The sequence below is a fragment of the Aptenodytes patagonicus genome, chromosome 2 (genome assembly GCF_965638725.1).
Source record: "Aptenodytes patagonicus chromosome 2, bAptPat1.pri.cur, whole genome shotgun sequence".
In the NCBI taxonomy this organism is placed as follows: Eukaryota; Metazoa; Chordata; class Aves; order Sphenisciformes; family Spheniscidae; genus Aptenodytes; species Aptenodytes patagonicus.
In genome coordinates, this window is record NC_134950.1 from 123024694 (window position 1) to 123046890 (window position 22197).

The window sequence follows — 22197 nt, forward strand, 5'->3', positions numbered from 1 at the left end:
AAACTTGTACTATAAAAAGAAAGAGTTTACTTGCTGGGAAGTGGAGGGCCTATGTTCTTAATCCAACACCCTTCAGCTATCATGGAAAATACTGGAAGGAAAAAAAAGTCAAACGAAAAACCTGATATTCTTTATTTTTATTATAATTTTAACAACATGAGTAAATTGAAATCTGTAAGCAAAGCAATTACATGAGGAGGGTCTAATAAAGTTGTTCAAGCTACAACCTACTTCGATTGTTGAATCAAACTGAATAAAGCAGGCTGCTTTGATGGGTTTTTAGCTTTCATGAACATAATTGGCAGTGACATCTTCTTTTGCTTTAATTGCAATGGTCTTCTGTGGGCTGGGAGTTTCATAATCAGCTGAAAGTGAAAAAAAAAAAAATTGGTCACTACTACAAATAGGAAAATTGCTGAACCAAGTACTATCCTCAGTTCAGCTGGTGAAATCTCATCAACTTCAGCAGGATCTGATTCTAAAAAAATTCCTCCCTAACCTGAGCAGAAGAGCAAGTCAAAATCTGTGGATCAGATTCTCAGAGGTTCCATGACTAATGGTGTTTAAGGATCTTAAAAAAGCCCAACCAAGCAACCCAACCACTGTAAAGGCGTTTACAGGTTATTCCCAGAGGACAAATGTTAAGAGTCTGAACTATGTTTCTTCACAAAAAGTACAGTCAGTGGGCCAGATTCTGTCCTCGGACTTTGGGGGGAACTTGTGTGCTTAGAAAGGGGGCTTCCCCAGGATCACAGCTTTAATATTTGGACTATATAGGGGAAGGAGGAGGGAAGGCAGAATGTACCCAAGGCAAGAAACAACAACACAGCTGCTTTGCAGCCATTACTGTAGTGCCCAGATGCTGTAGTATCTTTTTAATCTCACATCTCAAATCTTCAGGGAAGTGAAACTCATAGACCTACTGCCGTATTCCTAAACCTCATCCTTCTGCAGCAGGGATGGAAACCACCCATCTCCAATACATCAGGAATCTCTGCACGACTGGATTTGGGGTGTTCTTCCCCTTTGGTGGCTTCTCCAAACCTCACCATCTACCACCCAGCCTTATGAAACACGAGAACCACCCTAGTCCTCCTGCTTCCAGCAACCTTACAACCCCTTCCCAGGGAGCACATGTTCTCCATCCTTGTGGCACACTTGCTTTTAAGGACAAGTACCTGCTTTGTTCTCCATCCAGAAGGCAGTGATATGCAGCAATGTCTTTCTCCAGCTGTTGTTTGCTGATCAGCAGATTGTCACGATCCCGCTGCTGCTGCTCGGTTTCTACTTTGATTTCTCCCATCTCTGCCTCCAGCTTGGAAATGACAGAGCCTAGGTTCTGCAGTTCGATATCGTGCCAGTGCTTGGCGTCGTATAAAGAGTTCTCCAGACCCCTCTTCTGTAAGGGCAGGACAGCAGACATGAAACCAGTCAGTTTTCATATGCTTCACAGTGATTTTTTATTCAGGTTTGGCCAATATCTCTATTGAATATGCTTAACTGGAGATGTAATATTTTGAGAATTCCTTTCTTTATATACTTTGAAAAATGTGTATTATCATTACAAAGGTTGAACTACGTTGGTTACAAGGCGCAGATGTTCTTCACATTGTCAAGTACTACCCACCCAGCAATCTCAGCAAAATTATTATTGGGTATGAAGACACTGAAGATTGAAATTTGGGGCCTGGTTGTCAAATGTGGTACACTTAGTGCACCACGTCAATCAAGAAAAGCCCAGAAATGTCTGGCATCTCTGGAAACAGTATCCGCTGGAAAACGGGATTTATTCGTAAGTCTGCATCCCAAGACGGGAATGTTTTCCTCAGAAGGCATGTGGAATTTGCACGGAATGTACCCATTGAAAACCCAACGTTACTTACCAAGGTTCTCAAAGATTCGGTTTCTGCTTGCAAGCTCTGTATTTTGCAGGCGGTTTCATGGAACTCCGTCCTGAGGCACTCCACCAGCTCTTCCTCCTGCGTTCGCACAGCAGCCATCGTTTCAGCCTGTTGCTGATAAAAGGTTGCGACTGTCGTCACAGCCTACTCAAATTATGTTTTAGTTTCCTTACATACCAAGCTGACAGTTAATATTTTCACAGTTTGTGGCAATTTGACTTTAAGTTTGATTCTTGTATATTAAATCCCTTGGTTGAACAATTCTGGATACTTCTTAGTGTCAAAATTATCATATTTTCTATGCATTTACTGTAAAATGGCTTATACATATAAGTGTATACATTTTATCTATGTCAACAAAAGCTGTTCAGCATTCATACTAGTACGTTTAAAATTACCTATAAAAAGAAAATGTTGCTGTAATTCTTCATTTTGTAGCTATGCTATAATATTTTTTTTTAAAGTTAGGTGTTTTCAGTTAGTCTGTTGCATTTCAGAAGTATTCACACCTTGTTTTTTCACATAGGATTCTATGAGTCAGACAGCAAGTCATATCACAGGTCAGAAAAATAATTTCTGTTAATTGAATTAGGATATTCTTAGGCAATTTCATGCTCTTGTTGCTTGTGGGTTTTTATATGTGTCTAGTTCAGGCTCCTTGAAAATAGGTGAAGGAAAAGGTACCTTAGTAAAAATAAAATTTCTATACTTTTTAATGAGGGCTGAGATCAAGGTTTTCAATCCAGAGCTCTGGGCTCTCTAGCAAATACAATTCTTCTGTCAAAACCTACAATTTCTTCTGGTTGATGCTAAAGTTAAACTATGCAAAATACTTCCATTCCACTCTGAAAATTCATCTTTACCCTGTCCTGCTTTTCTGATTATGCATTCTTTTATTTTAAAAGTAAGATCAAATTTTAAAAAAATCTGGGACCATGCACCAGAAATAATTTTTATAATTTTTTTTGGTACCATCATGTGAACCCCACACCTTGATCACTGTGAATGAAATAATCTCAGGTGCAAAAGGTCATTTAAGCAGCAGTTAAGTCTCAAACAGAACTTAGGATTTATGAACCTGTGTTGCAGAGGGCTGAATTTCAATCCAAGCACCAAAACTGTCCTTTCCAGCAAATTGCACAGAGCCTGTATTTTCCAGAAATACTTTACAGGAGCTTGTGCTTCAGAGAGACATAATCCCACCTCACTAGTCCTGGTGACCTCAGCCTAGTGATCACGGACCTGCCACTCTGGAGTAATTTTTGTCTCCTAAGTTGTGTTGAGAGTGTAGTCTGCACGTTATTATGGTACAAGGACTATAAATGCCTCTTGTTAAAGAAGTACATAGGGCAGTGAGGGTGCCTTTGCATCTATATTTATAGCCTACACCCATTACCTGAAGCCTGGCATCTCTTATTCACATTTACCCTGCTGGTGGCCCAAATGCTACCTATAAATCCAACTTGTCCTCACCACAGGTAAGGTTGAAACTTCTTCCAGAGTTACCCTAAGCTGTCATGGCTACCTGACCTTAGTGATGTGAATGATAGAACAGGCAGATGGAGTAGATGGAGGTGGCCACATCAGGCCCTAAATACTGAGGATGACACAGGAAGTAAGCACACACTGAATAAGCTTTAAAGCTTTTGGTACATACAAGGTTTCCCCATCCTCCTTACAGGATTACCAACTGAGTTGCCCTAAGAGTCCATGTGGAGGGTGCTGCTGGGCATGACACTTGGCCTCAGCTTTGGGGTTCCTTCTGTAGAGAAGCGCAGACGTAGTCTTTTTGCCCTCTTCACTAGGCAATTCGTGTTTTCTGGGGGCTCTGCTCTTCCTATTCCTGAGATGCTCCACAAGGGAAGGGCTATACCGAATTGTGGTGCCCACAAACAACTGGATTAATGGAGGGAGAGGATGAAATCATCCCCCTAAATCTTTATCATTTTGGTGCTTGAGTTTCCTAGGGATGTGTGGATTTCAAGCATGTCTATACAGTTCTGAGCCAGGCATTGTGCAAGAGTGCAGAATCTCTCATTAGTTTGTTTTTCATGGAGTCAAGATAATTAAAGGATGATTGGGGATAGAACACCAACATCCAGGGTCTGATCAGCGTGATATCTTCAGAAGGAAAGAGACTTTGATAAGCTCTTAAGAGTTCTGGGAATGTGTTAGCAAAGTAGCAAAGGGGAGGGGGGGCGAAAAAATTGACATAATTCACAAGATTTTTCAAAACCTTTTACGAGATCTAGTGTAGGGGATGACAGAGGAAGTTGTGTAATCGTGCTCAGGGCAGAGCATTGCCATGGATCAACAGCTGGTCAAGAGACAGGACATGAAGAGGAGGATTAAGGTCTAGTTCCATTATGACAGAAGTTTAACAGCTTGATGCCTCAAGGTTTACTACCTTGGGGATGAATCATGAACTAGAAGGATTTATGAATGGCAGAAAGCAATATGGATCAGCAATGAGCAGGGGTGGATGTGTGGAATCAAACTACATGAATGAACAGCACCACATCATTAAGTAAAGCATGTTTGGGGGAAAATATTAAGCAGCTTGCATGCCTTACAAGGGTTTAAATCACTTGTGTCAATTCAGGGAAAGGTTTTGAGCGTTATGGACAAAAAAATGCAGAGCTCAAACCAATGGACTGGAGTTTTGAGGTTACTTAGTCATCTAAAAAAATCCCATGTAAAACCCTGTTAGGTATGCATATAAATTTGTATGTTTTGGTGTCTAAATACCCATGGAAAATCTAGCCAAGATTGCAAGTCTAGTCAGAAGACAAAGCAAATGAGGCAAGGGAATTGGTCAGAAAATAACAAAAGTACTGCCCTGACACCTAAGTCAGTGCTAGGACACCATTTGAAATACCTTGGTCTCAACTGGTCACAGCTACGCCAAAGAGTGGGTGCAGAGAAAGGAAATTAAAGTGTTAGGGACCAAGGAAAACTCACAAAGAGAGGTTGAAGAAAACAGTAATGAAGAGCAAAAGAGAGGAGGAAACTGCTCTCTCTCTTGTGATGTCGCAAAAGAACAAGGACAAATTTTTCACGGTGTGGATAACCAAATGGTGCAACTTAGCCACATAAGATAAATCCACAAGTTTAGTTGGAAAAAGGGCTGGACATAATTAGCAGAACTCTTGTCGTCTGTATAAATAGTAATAATCTGAATAGATCTGTGTGAGAAACAAAACCGTGTAAGATACAAAACTGCATCATCTGGGTTTAATGAGAGGTATATTTGGGGACAAAAAACCCTAGAATGTCATACCAGAACCTGCTCTGAACTGAAAGTGATCTTTTCAGAAATCTGTGATATTCTGATTCTTCCTCCCATTAAAAAATCGAACCAAAACAGGAACAACTTAAACTAAGATGGCTTAGTAGCGATGCGTTAGGTGTTTCTCTGCAGCGTCTGGTGTTGGCCACAATCAAAGACACAATAGTGGGATCCAATGATCAGTCTAGTATGAGCTGGCAGTTTTCTCCTCAAATGATACCTCTCTGCAGTTGAAAGACCAGATATTGAAGGTATGAAAGAAACGGGAAGAAAGAAGTTGTGAGGGTGTGTTTGCACAGGAGGAGGAGGAGGAACAGGAACAAGCATGACAGGAAAGTGGGGACACTGAAGAATTTGGTGCCATCAGAGTAATGCTCATTTTGCTGAAACCCAGCAGTGGGCCAGGAAAAGATTTTCTGGGAAAAGCTTAGGAGGCTACTGAGGATGCTCTGGCTTTTCAGGGCTGCATATGCTTTGTATGGATCACTCTCTGGGCTCATGTAGTTTTTTACTGTGTCACTGACTTCCTTTGGGCTGTACAAGCTGAAAATCAGGCCCCTGCAGACTAACCTTATGAAAACTTTGCTTAGTAACAGTCTGGCTTGCTCATAAACTTGATGAGATCTCTGGGATAAACTTCTCTGGTTGGCTTCTTGTACATTTCCTAGCACCTTTGGTATCACTGTTGTCACAGGATTTTTCTTCTTTATTTTGAAAATAAACACCTACTCAGAGCTTGCATATATCTTTGCAAACATATATCTTGCTTTTCTTCTTGCAGTTTGGCTTCACTACCCTCTACTCCTCTGATAGCATCTCTGTACCATGGAACGGGGGGGGTATGTTTTTGCTAAATATTTCTATAGCACAGCTGTAGTTACAATTTGGTGTGCCATGATCTGCTGTAATAGCCAGCTCAGAATGAGATGGCTTCTAAAATACAGGATTGTGCACTGAACTTAATGCTTCAGCTCTGCAAAAATACTTATTTTAGCCAGCCACTTTGGAAAATGAGTGATCCTTCATGACAGAGAAAAAGCTGCATTAAAAGGCTGTTTCAGACTCAGCATCAGGAAAGGAGAGAACTTTTAAAGGGAATGGCTATTATCACTTTTCATGTCTAAGTTAATATCCAATTTTCCCACCACTGCCAAAGGAAACAATTTCAAGGAGAAACCCACAAGGAGTCTGTAGCTGTATAATTAGTGTAGAGCAATGTACTTTGCCCTTTTGATTTATAGACCCCTGTAAATTGTTCAGTGGAGGAATGGCCCTAGTAAGAAGGGTAACGGCTGTGGCTTATCCAACTGATTAAGTTTGTTTTTCTCAGCCAACATTTCAGAGCCCTTAGAAGTCTCCCACAAATACCTGTGATATCGGCAGGGTCACTTCCACCTCTACTTAACTCTCTGCATCCCAAGAAAGTCACTGATATTTATGAGTGTATTTTCCAATGGACTTGGACCAAAATCCTTTAGATTTTTACCATCTTTTTTGTTTCAAGAAAAAAACAAACACTCAGCCCTCAAAGTTACTGTAAAGTATTAGACAGATTTTGTGTTTGCTTCAAATCCCTTAAAGTTGGAGTGAGCTACAGAGCGCTTACCTTGGTACGGAGCAGGGCACCTGTCTCAGCACGATTCTTTTCAATGTCTCTCTCCCAGTGGATTCTGATTTTTTCCAGTATGTCGTCCAGGCCACTTCCCAGGGGAACATCAAGTTCTTCCAGCTGAGATCCAGCAAGCTGCTTGTATAACACCTTCACATCCTTGAACAAAAATAACAGACATAAAAGAAGGTGAACTGGACAATTGAATAGTAGCTTCGGCGGGGCTCAAGGAAGAGCTCTTTTGGTTCCACAGAGAGAGTAATTAAATTTGGTCCTGAAAGGTGTCTCTACATGAATGATCTAGTGCACTGGAGGGTTTCTTTTTCAGGTGTGGATTTGCCTTGCTTGTGCATGGGGAGTCTTGCTGGAGTTCCCCTTGGTGGAAGGAGACTGAAGCCCTGCACCAGGGCACTGCCTGGAGCAGCCCTCTCACAGTGGCAAGTTTCTCCAGCAGTCAGAGCTTGACATACACAGATGCTGCACACCCAGGACCACAACTACATTGCACTATGCAATAACATAGACATGCATCTACTGGGAGATACAACAAGTTGTGCAAAACAACAGGAGCTCTACAGCCTTGCAGCTTGTGTGAGCCATGTGTGCTTTTATGCATGTGCACGTTAGATGAAGAGCACTCTCCTCTGGGACAGCATTCTGTTCTTTCTTTACATATAAGTGCTCCAAAAACATGTAAGCAGGAGAAAATTAGTGTGTCTAGAATTGCATGCTTAAAGGTAGCACATCAGTTGTACACCGAGTTCAGGAACACAAGAATAAATGAGATTTGCACATGTATCTGAACTATCTGGCACCACAATCCTTTTACATCAATCTGTTTATATGTGCTATTGACATAAGCAAAAAAAAAGTGGTGTAAAAGCATCTGGGAATTGTGTTTGTAGGCAGTGGCCCCTGACAGTGACAGTACTGGAAAAAAAGGATGGGCAGGTATACGTGAATTATGAACCTGCAAGAATGAAAGCCTCAAAATGTGCCCACTCCAAGTGCACAAAAGCTTCAAAAGGACTTGACATGGATTTCCTAGTGGGGGCACTGGAGGAAAGAAAGGTTTGAATTAGTTCAGGAAAGTCCTTGGGACTTTATTGTGCCAGAGCTCAGCTGGAGTAATTGCAGTAGTTGCTTCCAGCCTTTATTCTGTGACTTCTCTTGAGCAGCTTCCCCTGGTGCCGCTGCCATGGGAAAACCAGGTCTGTGCTGGGGTGGTTCTGTGAATGCTCAGATACTCCCAATGGGTAAAGAAAGGAGCATCCTTCCACCCTGCAAGGGCTCCTCGCTGGCTAAATGCAGAGCGAGAGGAGCTGTTAGAAAGCTGTTATTCTTGCTATGCCATATATATGGGCAGAGAACAGCATCGGTCCAAATTTTCTGGTTTCACAGCAATCATTGCAGTACACGGAGGTTTAAAGGGGATCTTGTGTATTTCTATCAATTTTCTGTTTTCCTTCTTATCTAAAACAACTTCCATCTTTCTCATGCCATGCAGTGGTGCTGAAGCCACTGATTATTTTCTGCGAAATGCCAGCCTTGGGATTAGACCCATGAAAGTAGGGAGGGGATGAAGCAACCTCATCTTGGCAACCCAAGTCTCCATATGCCTGCCAATGTTGCTGAAATCTTGTGGTTGGAGAAATAACCTGTAAGAAATGTAAGGTAGGATAGTGCCTTGCTTCCGTGAGCCATCTCAATTCAAGCTCTCTTTTACTTTTGAGGCATCAGCACAATTGCTTGCTGTCCCTTACATGGGATTAGTAGTAGCTCCACATTTGAGCCCCCATCAGTAAAGATGCTGATTTGGGTCCGATCCTGAAACCCCTGCTGAAGGGAATAAACCACCTTCATGCAAATAGTGAAGGTGAATGTAATGAGTAAGTGGAAAAGTATTGCGAAACTGGGTAATAATGGGCTTCCCTTCCAGCTGCCTGTCCCTGTGACTTGCTTCAGTGGTGCGTTGCTCAGGGGAGACTCGGTTTCGGGAACCGAGCAGCTTGCTAAGCCAAGGAGGAGTTTTTCAGAAGAGCCCAGTTAAAGCTCCGTGTTGGTGCAGCAGGACCAGAGCTTGTTCCCTGCACAGGCATTTTCTCTTTACATCTCTGGCTGAGAATCAGACCTTACTGTTGAGATGTCCACATATGTGGCTGTGCAACCCTGTGACCGTCACGTGGTGTCTAGCAAGAAATGATGACATCTCTTCCATGTCATATTTATCAGATGAGAAAGAGTTAAAACTTAAATGTAAGTAATTTGATCATGCCTCGGAGGTTAGTGCTTTAAGTTAACAGAGAAGAGAGAAATAGAAGCAGGTTTCAGGAGAATCCCCCCACCCAGACATGGCAGGCGGAGCTTTTTAGTGCTTGCTTTGCACTAGATGTATGATACCAACCAAATGAAACAGGCACACATTGGCTTTGCAGTGGCCTGAGTCTAGACTTACGTCTTCGTGATTCTTTGACAGCAAAGTTAGTTCTTCTTTCATGCTCTCTTTCTGACTCTCCAGATCCATTTTAGTTAAATGAGCATCATCAATCACTTTATACAGGGAATTAATTTCATCTTCCACTGCCTTTCTGAATGGCTGCTCATTTTCGTACCTGCAGAGAAAAAAAACCCCAAACCTTAATACAGCACAGCTCAGCAAGAAAATTCTGCTTTTTTTTTAAATGACACCATTTGTGCTAATTAGCTCATGTGTCCCAGACAGAGGCACAGAAACACAGAACATATACTTCGCTCTCACCTTGTCTTGCTATACTTGAATTTAACTGCCTGAAATACCCTGCCTGAAATACCCTGTCATTAACTCAAAGCGTAATAAAACAGGCCAAGTTAGGAGTCTGCGCTATGGTGGTTATCAGCCTGATAGAATTCCTGAATAAGCACGGAGAGGCATGTGGTCTCTTGCTAGATCTGGTTTTTATATACAGCATGACTATGGGTGGCTTTTTCTCTGTTTGCTTGGCTATAAAATGAGAATAATTGCTCATTCATCTACACAAAAACTTTTCAGAGCTATGGTTAAAGAAAACACGCGCACATCAAGCATTACTTTTACTAATGAACATGCTGATGGAAGTCTGATCTATGTTCCAGGGTCCTAGCCCATCCTTAAGACCAAATCCTAGTAGTATCAAAATAAATAGGAAATTTGAGCTGTTGGCTTGTCAACTAGCATTGCTGTTAAAGCACATGGCTAGTTTCTAAACCGTGGCTGCAATGGTAGGGAAAATTGTGACAGGCAGTTGCTATTCCACAGCGCTGCTTGCTGCATCACTCTTGTTTGTACCTTTTCATTTTAGGCTTTCCATTGAAAATGTGGCTGGGTTGGGTGGCAAATCTCCTTGGGTGGGAGGCTTTTGTGTCAAACCCATCCAACCTGGGGACCTGGTGGCCAGGGAGGTTAGACAGGGGGGTTGGCAGGTTAGACAGGAACCAGCTTCATAAACAAGACCTGCACTCTGCCCCTTGAGAGCCACCTTCGTTGCTGGGAGTTCAACAGCCAGGGAAAGAGGCAGCTGATCCCAGTGAGAATTAGGAGCTTTTACTCTGCTGTGGATTGATTTGACATTGTTTTTGTTATGTAGACTGCTTGTCCAAGTCAGCTGACATTTTTAAAACATATTTTTTATAACTACTTAAATATGAGTGTAGCTTGCTGGATGTAAAGCCACAAAATGGGTAGCTCAGAGTTGTACCTTTCTGAAATAAAAGGCAAACATAGGAACATGATTAACACGTTTTGATACAATTAAATAAAATAATACCAGGGAGAGACAGAAGTTTAAGGGATGATAAAAATCATAGGAAATAAAAATCAATTATTTTGAAATACAGTTTTTGTGTCAGATATTGCAAAAGCTATTTGTAAATGAACAAGTCCATTACAAATAAAAGCTAGAAGGATCATCAGGCCTTCTGAGTAAAATTTAAAGAGCTTCATGGAATGAATATTAGGCTTTGCAAATAGGAAGATGTTAAAAAAGTAGTTTGTCAGTATTTAAGATCTTCTTTTACTATTCATTTCTCTCAGTAAAGACAAGGAAAATCAGTGCAGCCCATTTCTGTTTTCTTATCTAATGTTTCCACACTGACGTTTGTAGTGGTACAGTTTTTGCTTTTCAGCTGCTGCAGTAGAATGATTTTTACTTCCAAAACCACTTGTGTGGCACTGCAAATTGAAACTAATAATCACATGAATGTTTGCCTTTATAAAATGTCAACCCAAATTTGAATGAATACTGACCTCTTAGTAAGAGATCAATGTCTGTATATCAAAGAATAGCTTAAGTAATTTTGCTAGTGCACATTTTTGTTACTATAAATCTTCAAAATCTTCCAAAATAATGTCAGCATCATAATTATTTTGCTGTTATAAAACCCCTCCCAAGTCAGGTGGTTGAATATTCAACTTAAAAGAACGAACCCATTCTATTCACTAAGCATTACTCCCCTATAGAGTAAGCGCTTGCCAAGGCAACGTTTCAAAGGAAGTGGCCAGCTAGGTGCCACCACAAGACTACCTGTCTTTAAAATCTTCAGCACAGGCTTGAATGTTCTCGGTGTGCAGCATAAGACGAGCATTTTCAAGGACTGCTTCGCTCACCTAGAAGAAAGAGACAACAGAGCTCAAGCAATGAAGAGCTTCAGCACATTAGCTACTTGCACTGTACATGTACCTTAAGCAGATGTATAGCTTTGATTCTGAAAATAATTCTTTAGCCTAGGGCTGTTCAAGTGACTCATTCCAGGTAATTTAATCAATTAATTTTGTACATACAAATTCACAAATTCTCTGCAAATAGGCTGCACTTTGTCATCAAACTGTTCATTGCTCCTAAGCATTCATCTTCTTGTGGAAACACATTTATTCTGATTGTCAGCTGGTCGCAAGGGGTAAAATTCATTACTGTGCACAAGGTATGTTCATCATTTAAGTCCCACATATTTTCTAGATACAGTTTAAGTAGCACTTATGCAGTTCCTATTCTACTTCCCATATCAGCAGTCCTCTTCAGGGTTGTCCTCTTCAGTGAGCCAAGGAATACTTGTTGCTCATGCTGCCTGTGAGCCATCCTCAGCTCCCAGAGTGTTGTTTTTCTTCTCTGATGGGATCATGTAAGCTCTTGCAATACATATGAGACCTGAGGAGCAGGCAGTCTTCAAAGATTATTACACCGAATGTGAAATTCCTTGGAAAGATTGTGCAAATAAGATTGTGGTATCATTGCTATGGCTCTGGGGGGTATCTTTAATACCCAGGAGGTACTTGAGGGGTAAGCAAACCGGAAAGGGTTGTGACATAGCAGCCCGTTGTGATTCAAGAGGGTTATACAAAATAATTAAAAGGTAAAAAGGACCACTGCCTGCCATGGAGTCGCACGTGCACTGAGCTATGGAGGTGACCGAAGACATGCTGAATTTGGTACCAGGATTACAGCAATCATCTCTGCAAATAACTATCTGGGGGCTCCAGCCATCCCATGGTCCATGCCATCACTCTGGAGGAGCTAAACTGAACATCTCTTTGGTCTTTTTCAGGAGATACGCATGGAGATTTGCAGTTGAAAATAAACCACCACATGAATAAGAGCAGCTTTTTAAGTGGGCCAGGAGAGTTCTTGAAGCAGAAATCTTTCTTAGATAATTAAGTCTGCAACAAAATGAGATAGATTGCAAATTCCCCAAAGCATTCTGCTCACACAAGGTGAAACAGGCCATGCAATGTGGAGACATCAAGGCTGCGTCCAGACAAGTTATCTCAAGTATTGCAAGTGGGATTGTTGCCTTAGTATGGTCCTACCTGCTGTTTGGCTTGCTGCTTGATGATGGGGTGGAGGTGGACATGCAAGGCTGAAGTATTTCTACGTGGTAATTAACATTCATCCTCATGAAAAATGGCTTACTGCTCTAAATGTCTTACAAATTCTTGGACAAACAAATATGAAATATGTGAAGGCATCTGACAAGGAGAGATCTGGAGGAATAACCTATTCCCCGCACTGAGAGGTCCATAATGGATCACGAAGTTAAAAGCACTCTACATTTTTTAAATTTGAGGAGGCATGAGAATTAAAATGAGTGCTTTGCTTAATTCTCACCTACTGTTAGGAACAAAAAGAGAAGGTGGCTGTGTCTGGAAGCCTGGGGCTGGAGCTCTGTTCCTGCCACCTCCAGCTTGGCTTGACTTCCAAAGGAAACAGACCTCATGCCATTGCACGGGCAGACAATTTTTCTTTAATAACTGTGGGATTTCTTGGCCAATTCCAACCGGTATGATAGAGGGACAGGCCATCTCAGGGACATGCAGTTCCAACATGTTGCATGAAAATAGCATCTAGGCAGAGGAGACGAGTCCCATGAACACTGCCACTGGGCAAAAAAGCCCCAGTTTAGGCATGAGAAAATTAGAGAGCGCAGCGAACGCGCAGGAGTCAGAGATGTTACAAAAGCCACAGGCGTGGGCAAAGAGATGGTATCTCAGGGCATACCAGCCAGCCCCGCCATGCAGCACACAAGTACAGGAGACCTTTATGTGCTCTCTTGCACACAGAACTGGCTCTTCTTCATCATTCAACCCCTTGTTTCCTTCTCCCTGCTTCTTTCCAACGCTGCTTTACCAGCACTGGCCTAACTCCCCAGCCCTCGGGTCGTCCCTTCTGCGGCATTTCAGAGTGGCTGGGCAGAGCCGGGACTTTGGGGCCATGCTGCTGTGCTGTCCTCAGGTCCGCTTGCAGGACCTGAGTTTCTCCTGAAAGATGGAGAAAAGACATTTAGTTTTTACAAGGCAGCAGCATGGAGGTAGAGGCAGTTCTTCGACCCAAGCTCTGATTTTTTTTTTTTCCTCCTAACATTTAGACAATTTACTCTTGGCCTCATTGGAATCTTCTTTATCTTTTCTTTTCTTTTCTTTTCTTTTCTTTTCTTTTCTTTTCTTTTCTTTTCTTTTCTTTTCTTTTCTTTTCTTTTCTTTTCTTTTCTTTTCTTTTTTATTTTATTTTATTATATTTTATTTTATTTTATTTTATTTTATTTTTCTTTTCTTTTCCTTTTCCTTTTTTTCCCTTATTTTTTTTCTTTCTTTTTTGCTACAGAAATTATTGCATTTTGTCTTCCTGCCAACTCGTACAAGTATGGATCATCAGAGAAGCTTTTATTTTTTCTCCTGACTCAAATCAGGGAGCAGAAATGCTGCCCCGTGATTTGCCCTGCCCTGTCAAAACAAGTCCATTTGCCTCTGGCAGTGAGCCCCCACAGTTACAATATCTGACCTAAAGTCTGATGAAAATGAATGTCTTTGAGGGAATTGGGAACATCCCATGAGCAAAAGTAACATTAAATCCTGTGAGCTGCACAGTGCCACTCAGAGGTATGTTAATGGCTAAGTTTAGAGGCTGAATCCAGTGTAAAATGGCTTTTGGGCTGCAATGAAAGCAGGAGCAATGAGTAGCTGGTGATTTGCCACTGCCTGGATTTCTGCCTCTATACGTAGACAAGCTGTTTTTTAAAAATGCTTTTCAGTAGTAATCTTGTGGTTTTATTGGGACATTGGAGGTGACTTCTTACCTGCCCCACAGTGGATATCTTTACCAGAACCCTGGTGCCATACTCCTGAGGACTCAGTCAATACCTGACTCCCCTCTTCATAGACTGGTGGCTAATGCCAAATATTCAGTGAGAAAGTGCAAGGCTTTCCAAAACTGCACACAAACCTGACCTATGCCGTGTAAGCAAAAATGGTATAAAAAAAAGTCTAATGTTTGGAAGGCTTCAGGAATGAGCGTTGTAGTGGGAGCCAGCAGGCATTAGCCTTTCAGCCCTCCTGGAAATCAGCTGTGTACACTTTAAATCCGACAGTGAACCTGTAGGATAAATAATTACACAGTAGTTTCTATGTAGAAACCAGGTTTCCTGAAAAATTATCCCTGATTTGCATGAACTGTGAAAGCCTTTTTCTAGGCTTGAGGAGATGAGATGTAAGACTTCCATCTAGTGGCTCTTTGGTTTGACTTAATTCTCTAATAATCAACAGCTGGATGCAAACACGCAGCATTAGTGAGACAGATTCATAGCCACTTTGCTGACACACGTACTAAAACGCATGATGCAGCAGTTTAGGAAACACCCTTCTTTGTGTCCATTGCAAATGAGAGGGCTTGCAATGCTGCAAGCACTTGGACATTGCCTCCTCCTCTTGTACAGTAGAAGGCAATGCTGTCCTGCCTTGCAGGGCTTCTGGGAGGCTTAGTTCACTCATGCTCATGTGGCATTTAAATGGCCAAGATGGGAAGTGTTATCAAAATGCAAATATTATTACTAATAACAGTTCTTTTAAGTCATGTATTGTCTTTCAACACTCACATCTGTGATGCACATACACCTTTTGAACACGATTTTTTTTTCAGCTCTTGAATTAACACTGAATATTTGTGGTATAAAACATCTTAACTAGAAAGCAGCAACAATTTTCTTTGATTTCACTGTGATTTTATGGACATGAAAACACAATTTTAATTTTTAGCAAAAAAAATCTTATCAAAATCTGCATCAATGTACTGGCCCATTTACTGGGTTATGACTGGCAAGAAGGAAAACCATCTGCTTCAAGGGAGTTTGCAGACTCTGGCCTTGATAAAGGGTGATATGGTGCAGACACTTATGAGTAGAACTTATCCCTGGTGGCTGGCAACTTCTGATGTTTAACAGAGATCTGACCAAGTTTGGAATTGCAAGATTTACTACTCCTTTCAAATTCTTAGCTATGCTTTATCGATAGCTTTGTATACTTTTGCTATTCTTACAAATGCCTGATCTCTTTCTGAATGCTGCTGAATTCATGGCCTCAGGTGTGGCCTGTGATAATGAATCTCATGGTTTAATTATTCATGTAATGGAAAATTATCTGGCTTTTAAGTTCCATTCAGTTAAAGCAAATGGTGCCTCCATGGAGAAAGATCAGAAGACGCTGGTCTAGTCTTTCCTTCCGCACAGAGAAAGAAATGGTAGATATCAGCCCATTGCCTCCAACACATTGTAATTCACAGCTAAATCAGGCTAAAATCATACAACCCAGTGCCTGCTGCTCAGATGCCAAGCAGTAATCTCATAACGCTTTCAGTCATGCTTTCCATGTTGAACCCCTTCTCAGAACCTGAAGGAGGAAAACCCAAAGGCAACAAGAGTGGCATTTGTTGCATTGCTTTGGGAAAGGTAATACCTGGAGAGAGGCTGGGAAGATTGATGGGTCCTTTACTGATTCCTGCTGCATCCAAGAAAAGACGACTTCATTTATACATCAAATATTTTATAAGTAAACAGGACTGCATCAAAAAACGTCTGGTTCTCAAAGCAGGAGATGCCTCCTAAAGAAACGATCTGTAAAAACTATAACGTTGCCTAAGCACAAGGAGAAAACCTCCCCTCCCCCACCTCACAGCTGTATGTGAAGGTAGTCCAAGGTTATGCTGTTGAAGTGGCTGAGAGGACATAATTAAAAGTAATTTATTGCCATCCTCTGTATGGTGGTTGACCAAGCTCTGTGCCATTTTGTGGGAGTTTGTTGTGCCCTTAGATCAGTGGCAGAATGCTATTTCACCAATTTACAGACCCTAATCATGCACTGTGTTGCATTACAGTGTGTTACCGATAATACTCAGTGGCTCTCCTGGCCCCGCAGCAAATAAATTACTGTGTGCAAGTCCAAATGTGGTGATTCCTCAGGCTGTCAGTCCTGTATATTTTCCAGACTTAATATTAACACTGAGTAAATGCTGATAGTAAGGCCAGGTGCAAACAAAAGTATCTCTATAGAAAAACTCTGGTGATCTTTCAAATGCTCGCAACCATGCACAGGAGTCACAGCAGCGATAAAAATGGTCCAGGACGTTGATTCCTTCTTCTGCTTTTGTGTTTACTCCTGTGATCTGAACTGCGCTACGTGCCATCTCATAGACAAAATAAATCTCTGCATTTCCCACGCAGCCGTAATTGAACGGTCACGGAGGCTGAGCTACCCTCTCCTCTCTGTAAACTCGCAGAGATTATTTCTCTGCTGCCCTGCTCCCTGGGCAAACAACCTCCTATTCTGCAGAAGAGGCGCATTTGATTAGAGATAGAATTTTCTACAAGAAGACTGGGATGAAGCCTGGAGAAAAGGAGTATGCCCGGGGTAAAATGAGATGAATTTATATTTGTCACATGAATTCCTCTCTGCAAGGATTTCTCATTTCCCTTGTTTCCCGCAAAAATCCTCCCATTTCGCACCTGTCCCAATTAGCGTGTGTCCACCTGCTCTGCTAAAAACCAGCTGCCCAGGTGGATAATTAATGCTGTGAGCTGGATAGTGGCTTCCCATCATTCAGCTCCTGTCTGTGATCCCCTGCTGCAGTAATAGCTCTGACAATTGCAATGAAACACGAGTGGTTTTTCCCCTGAGGGACCCTCCACTCATACCCTTTGAGTCACTTGTTGCCACATTTTTTCCCCTAGCCCTGTGTTTGGGAGAAATGCTGGCACCCAGTTGTTATTGCTGGGAGGACAAGCACCTGAAATATGGGATGCTGGAGCACATCCCAGGAAGGGCAGGAGGGAAACGGGCCCTCTGGTCCGCAAGGGTCTCTCCTACCCCACTGCAGAGATGGGCCTGTCACATTTCTGATTTTGAGACCAAGAGAGTCTGCAACTGCTACATGGCTGTATCCTTGTCTTCTCACTAGCAGGGCAGAGGAAGGGGCTCCTGTCTAGCCACACCACACACACCCCAATTGTGTATTTTTCTTTGCTGCTTCTTGTTCAAAATCTGTTCCTATCGTGGGTGTTTGGGTTAAACCAGGTGGCTGCTCAGGCAGCTTTCCGCCCCAAAACTTTCACAGCTGGTTCATACGAAGGGCACCGAGGGGTTTATGGCTGCCAGGCATCCCTCCCGGCTGAATGCACGGGGCTGGCTGCGAATCAAAATGAGTCCTCAGATTTTGCAGGAGGCTGAAAAAAGGATATGTCACATTAAGGCAGATGTGGACATCTACAGAAAATCTAAATATATTTACCAAAATTACATCTAGAAATGTATCTGCCAGGTGTCTCTCATTTCTGTACCACCTCGCTCCTGAACACCTTTTACTTTTCCTACTGGGATGCGTCATAGCAGGAGGGTACTGACTTGGTGTGATTGGTCCAGAGAAGGACAACGAGGCTGGTGAGGGGTCTGGAGAACAAGTCTTATGAGGAGCGGCTGAGGGAACTGGGGTTGTTTAGCCTGCAGAAAAGGAGGCTCAGGGGAGACCTTATCGCTCTCTACAACCGCCTGAAAGGAGGTTGTCGCGAGGTGGGGGTCGGTCTCTTCTCCCAAGTAACAAGCGCTAGGACAAGAGGAAACGGCCTCAAGTTGTGCCAGGGGAGGTTTAGATTGGAGACTGGGAGAAATCTCTTCACCGAAAGGGTTCTCAAGCATTGGAACGGGCTGCCCAGGGAAGTGGTTGAGTCACCATCCCTGGAGGTATTGAAAAGACGCGTAGATGAGGCGCTTAGGGACGCGGTTTAGTGGGCATGGTGGTGTTGGTTTGACGGTTGGACTCGATGATCTTAGAGGTCTTTTCCAACCTTAATGATTCTATGATTCTATGATTGCAGCCATTTCTGCAGAGCGTACTGACTTGCTGTGATTGCAGCCACTTCTGCAGCAACTGATTTTGATGTTGTTTTAATAAATGTGACAGTTTTGGTGTTGATGCTGGCATACTTTTGCCAATTAGCTCCAGGATGAATGAGTTAATCAGTGTTTGGGCTGGATGAGGTCCTACTTTTATTCTTGGTTAGATGCTTAATTTATAAAAAGCGAAGAACTTATTAGTCAGAATTGTACATAACAGCTCAGATTATATCTGAGAAAGTCAAAACCCACTAAGTGATGCCACTTTTATTGATTTAATTGAAGTAATTTGGAAAACTTTATGTATTCTCTAATGTGTTTTAATGGTTAAATAGATAGGGATGATGCTAATCTTTTTCTCTTATTTTCTATGATACTTGCAAATGCTATTACTACATAGCTTTATTTTTCTGATTTTATATAGGAAGAGCCCAATATTCAAGCTAGATTTCATTATGAGCTGCTCTTATTTACTCATAAGAAAGGGAGGTAGAGGCAAGGTGGCAGGATGACAATATAAAGAAAGGTTAAAAGGAAAGCAATTTGCATGAAAAATTAGTACATGAGTAGGTTCATCTGCACTACAATGTTGGAGTTTCACTTAAAGAAAAATCAAACAGTCCTTCCTAAAGTACCTATGGTCCTACTTTTTTGGTCTTAACCATAAGCCCCGGTAGGTTTTACAGGTGAGGTCTACAGCTGCAAAATGGGACACTTGTCTGGAAAACACAGGATGGCGGCTATAAAGCATTAACCCCCCATCTCACATCAAAGTCCCCATCTACCTCAGTGAGATGATAGGTTCGAGGGAATGGCTTTCCGTAAGCACCCCAGATTCAGAGCACCCATTGCCTTCAGCAGCTAGTCCCTTCAGGAAGCTTTATAGGATTAGCAGCAGCGATGTCATTTACCAATACAAAAAGATAACAACTTTAAAAGTTGGTGCTTAACTGGGCGTTTCTGCTGACATGATCTTTGTACTACAGCTTATGCTGCTGCATTCAGGGTTCAGACATTTGTAGTGTTCTGGGTGAAGACCTGCCCTAAAAGTGCAGCGCACTGTAAAAATGCACCCTCTTTCCTACACCAGAATGAACTCTGGCCAGCCCAATGCAAGACACACAATTGTCCTGGGGAGCTTAAAGTTGTCTTTCAGGCTTTCTGAAGACCCGCCAACAGCATTTTCTGCACCTGCACAAGCACTGCCGGGAAAAGATGTGCGAGATGCCGGGCTCCAGCTCTTCAGGGTCCCGTCCGCTCCCGCTGGCTGGGAGTTGAGAAGCCAGGACTCGTGAGGCGCACCGAGACCTCAGTGGACAGAGCCCTGTGTTTGCTGCAAGCAGGACGTCAGCCTGCAAAGTCTTACTGGTCTCATTGGTCAACAAAAGGGACTTTTTCTTGTCCATGAGGTCAATGCAAACACCGTGTCACACCCCCACAATAAACACTTTCCCGGAGAACCCACAGCCTGTGCTGTACGGAGAAGGTGGGAGTAAGGGATGGTGGGGTGGCGACAAAGGGAAGGAAAGGAGTCACTCATTTGTAGCCATGTAATTATTATTTTTAAGCAAATAGAGCTTTTGAAAATGTGATCAAGCAAACAAGGGAATAAAGTAAAAATCTGAATTGCTAACTAAAAAACCCCACAATGTGCTTGTTGTGATATCATGTTGAGGGATAAACTAATTCAGTCCTAGCAGTTTTCTTTTAATAATTTTTATGCTCAGTGTAATAACCACAGCTAAGAAAAAAAAATTAAGAAGAAAACCCACCCATTTTAATCAGCCCAGACTATCGCGCCTTGGGGTGCATTTCAATCGCCCCTATGCACAGGATGCCTGAGACAATTGTCCTGCTTAATAGGCATTTTCCACAGCACACTGTGAAATGATAATGCTAATTATCATGAAGATAGATTTAAAACCCTCCGTCTAGGGCACCGCACCTTGAAATCAGGCAGCATTCATCATCAGCATCAACCCTCGCCGCTCAGGGTTGCTAATGACTTGTGAAGCTCCCTCCGTCCCCCCGCTGCCAACAGCGCTCCAGCGCTCACCTGATGGTAAATCGCCTCCCAGTTCTCCCGCAGTGCTCCCCAGCTGCTCACACTGGCCGCTTTCTTGTCCAGGTAGACTCTGATGTGCTCCTCCAGCTCCTGGTTGACCTGCTCGAGAGCTCGCACCTTCTCGATGTACTCCACCAAGCAGACATTCAGGCTCTCATAGGAGAGACCCCTGCCCTTCTCCAGCCCCGGGGCAAGGGGCACAGTGGTGGAGGAGCTGCGCAGACCCTGGAGGAAGACGCTGCTGATGCCCAGGGCTCTGCGGGACACTCGGGTGCCCAAGCTGCTCACGCCACCAGTGGGGACGGTGCCCACGTAGACGCCAGGGGGTCTTGACAGGGCTCCTCCGCCCCCGATGCTCACCCGGCGGCCGGGGGCCCCCGAGCTCTCGGCCGCGGAGGAAGAGGGCTGCTGCCCCAAGAAGGACGACCGGCGCCTCGGCAAGGGCATGCTGCTGCTCCAGCCCACCGAGCACCGCCTCTCAGCCCGGCCGCCTCGCCCCGCACTGGCGGGAGGGATGTGCCGAGCCCAGCAGGTTGGGGCTCGCGTGGGGTTTCAGCTTTGTGCGACGGCTTTCTGGAAGGGAGGCTTTGTGTTGCCTGGAAGCACCCGTCACATTGTCTGGGTGGCCGCTGGGTCAGCAATCCCATTTCAGGGGAAATCTCCCTGCTGCTGCTGCTGCAAATGTGGCAGATGAAAAGCACAATGGTGTTTACAGGGACAGCAGGACAGGGATTCAGTACAAAGTACGTGTTAAAATACGAGCGGTGTTTTCTACGCTGACACCCAGATGATTTCCTACCCTTATACGCACAGGTATCTAAACATATTACAAACGCATTGGCTGCTTGCACCCATGCTTGCTCCAGACAGAGTCTCCTGCAGCAAGGTGTTACCTAAAGTTAGCAAAACCCAAACTTTTGAGGAGCCAGCAGAGCCACGGCCAAGCTGAGCCGAGCCAGCCTTTCACTGCCACAAAGCCTCGAATGCTCCCTTGGCCCTGCTGCAGCTTCTGGATTTCTCTGTGCTTTGGCTTCACCACCCGACCAAGGCACGTTGCCCCAAACCCAGCAGATTTTAACTAGCGACAAGCACCCTCATGTCTACCCCTGCTCAGTCAGTTTAACGTCACATTATCAACTGCACTTGGTCTGTTCAACAAGGGCCCATTTCACTTTGACTGCATGACGTGGTGACAAAGTGAGGCAACTGAACCAAAAGAAAAGGGCAAAACAATCCCTGAGACTTATTGCAGGGGATGGGGGAGTTTCCCCTTGCTCTTCTTTTTATGTCACTGCTCTTCAGCCACTACTGATCAGGTGGGTAGTTTATAGGTATATAAGTAGGACGTGTTCATGGTACAGTGGGATCCTTCACGATACCATGTTAGGTATAGCTTTTTCTACCTACACACAGGGATGCTTCACAGCCAGGATGCCAGACTTGTTCCAGTGTAGGATTACCATGTGCACATCTTTGTAGGCATGCCTGTAATGTGCTGATGTTGGGCATTGCCCTAATGCAGTGTAGGTTTGTACAGGGGCGGTGGTGAGTCTTTGGCGAGATGGAATACAATCAGAAATCCCTGTCTTCCGTGGGTGCCTAATCCTGGCTCGCCAGGTTTGTGGCTGGAGTTTGTTTTGCTTGTTTTTTAAGTTTGAGAACTGCGAGACT

General features: G+C 43.4%; 1 protein-coding gene across 1 annotated transcript; it reads right to left on the bottom strand.

Moving 5' to 3' along the window:
* Positions 1-279: 279 nt before the first annotated feature.
* Positions 280-20976, bottom strand: BFSP2 (beaded filament structural protein 2). Its single transcript, XM_076332107.1, has 7 exons — positions 20518-20976; positions 11338-11420; positions 9255-9411; positions 6797-6958; positions 1884-2015; positions 1159-1399; positions 280-365 (listed from the first exon to the last, which is right to left on the bottom strand). Exons 1-7 carry the CDS (start codon positions 20971-20973, stop codon positions 280-282), a joined length of 1317 nt encoding a protein of 438 aa, XP_076188222.1. The 5' UTR covers positions 20974-20976.
* Positions 20977-22197: the final 1221 nt, after the last annotated feature.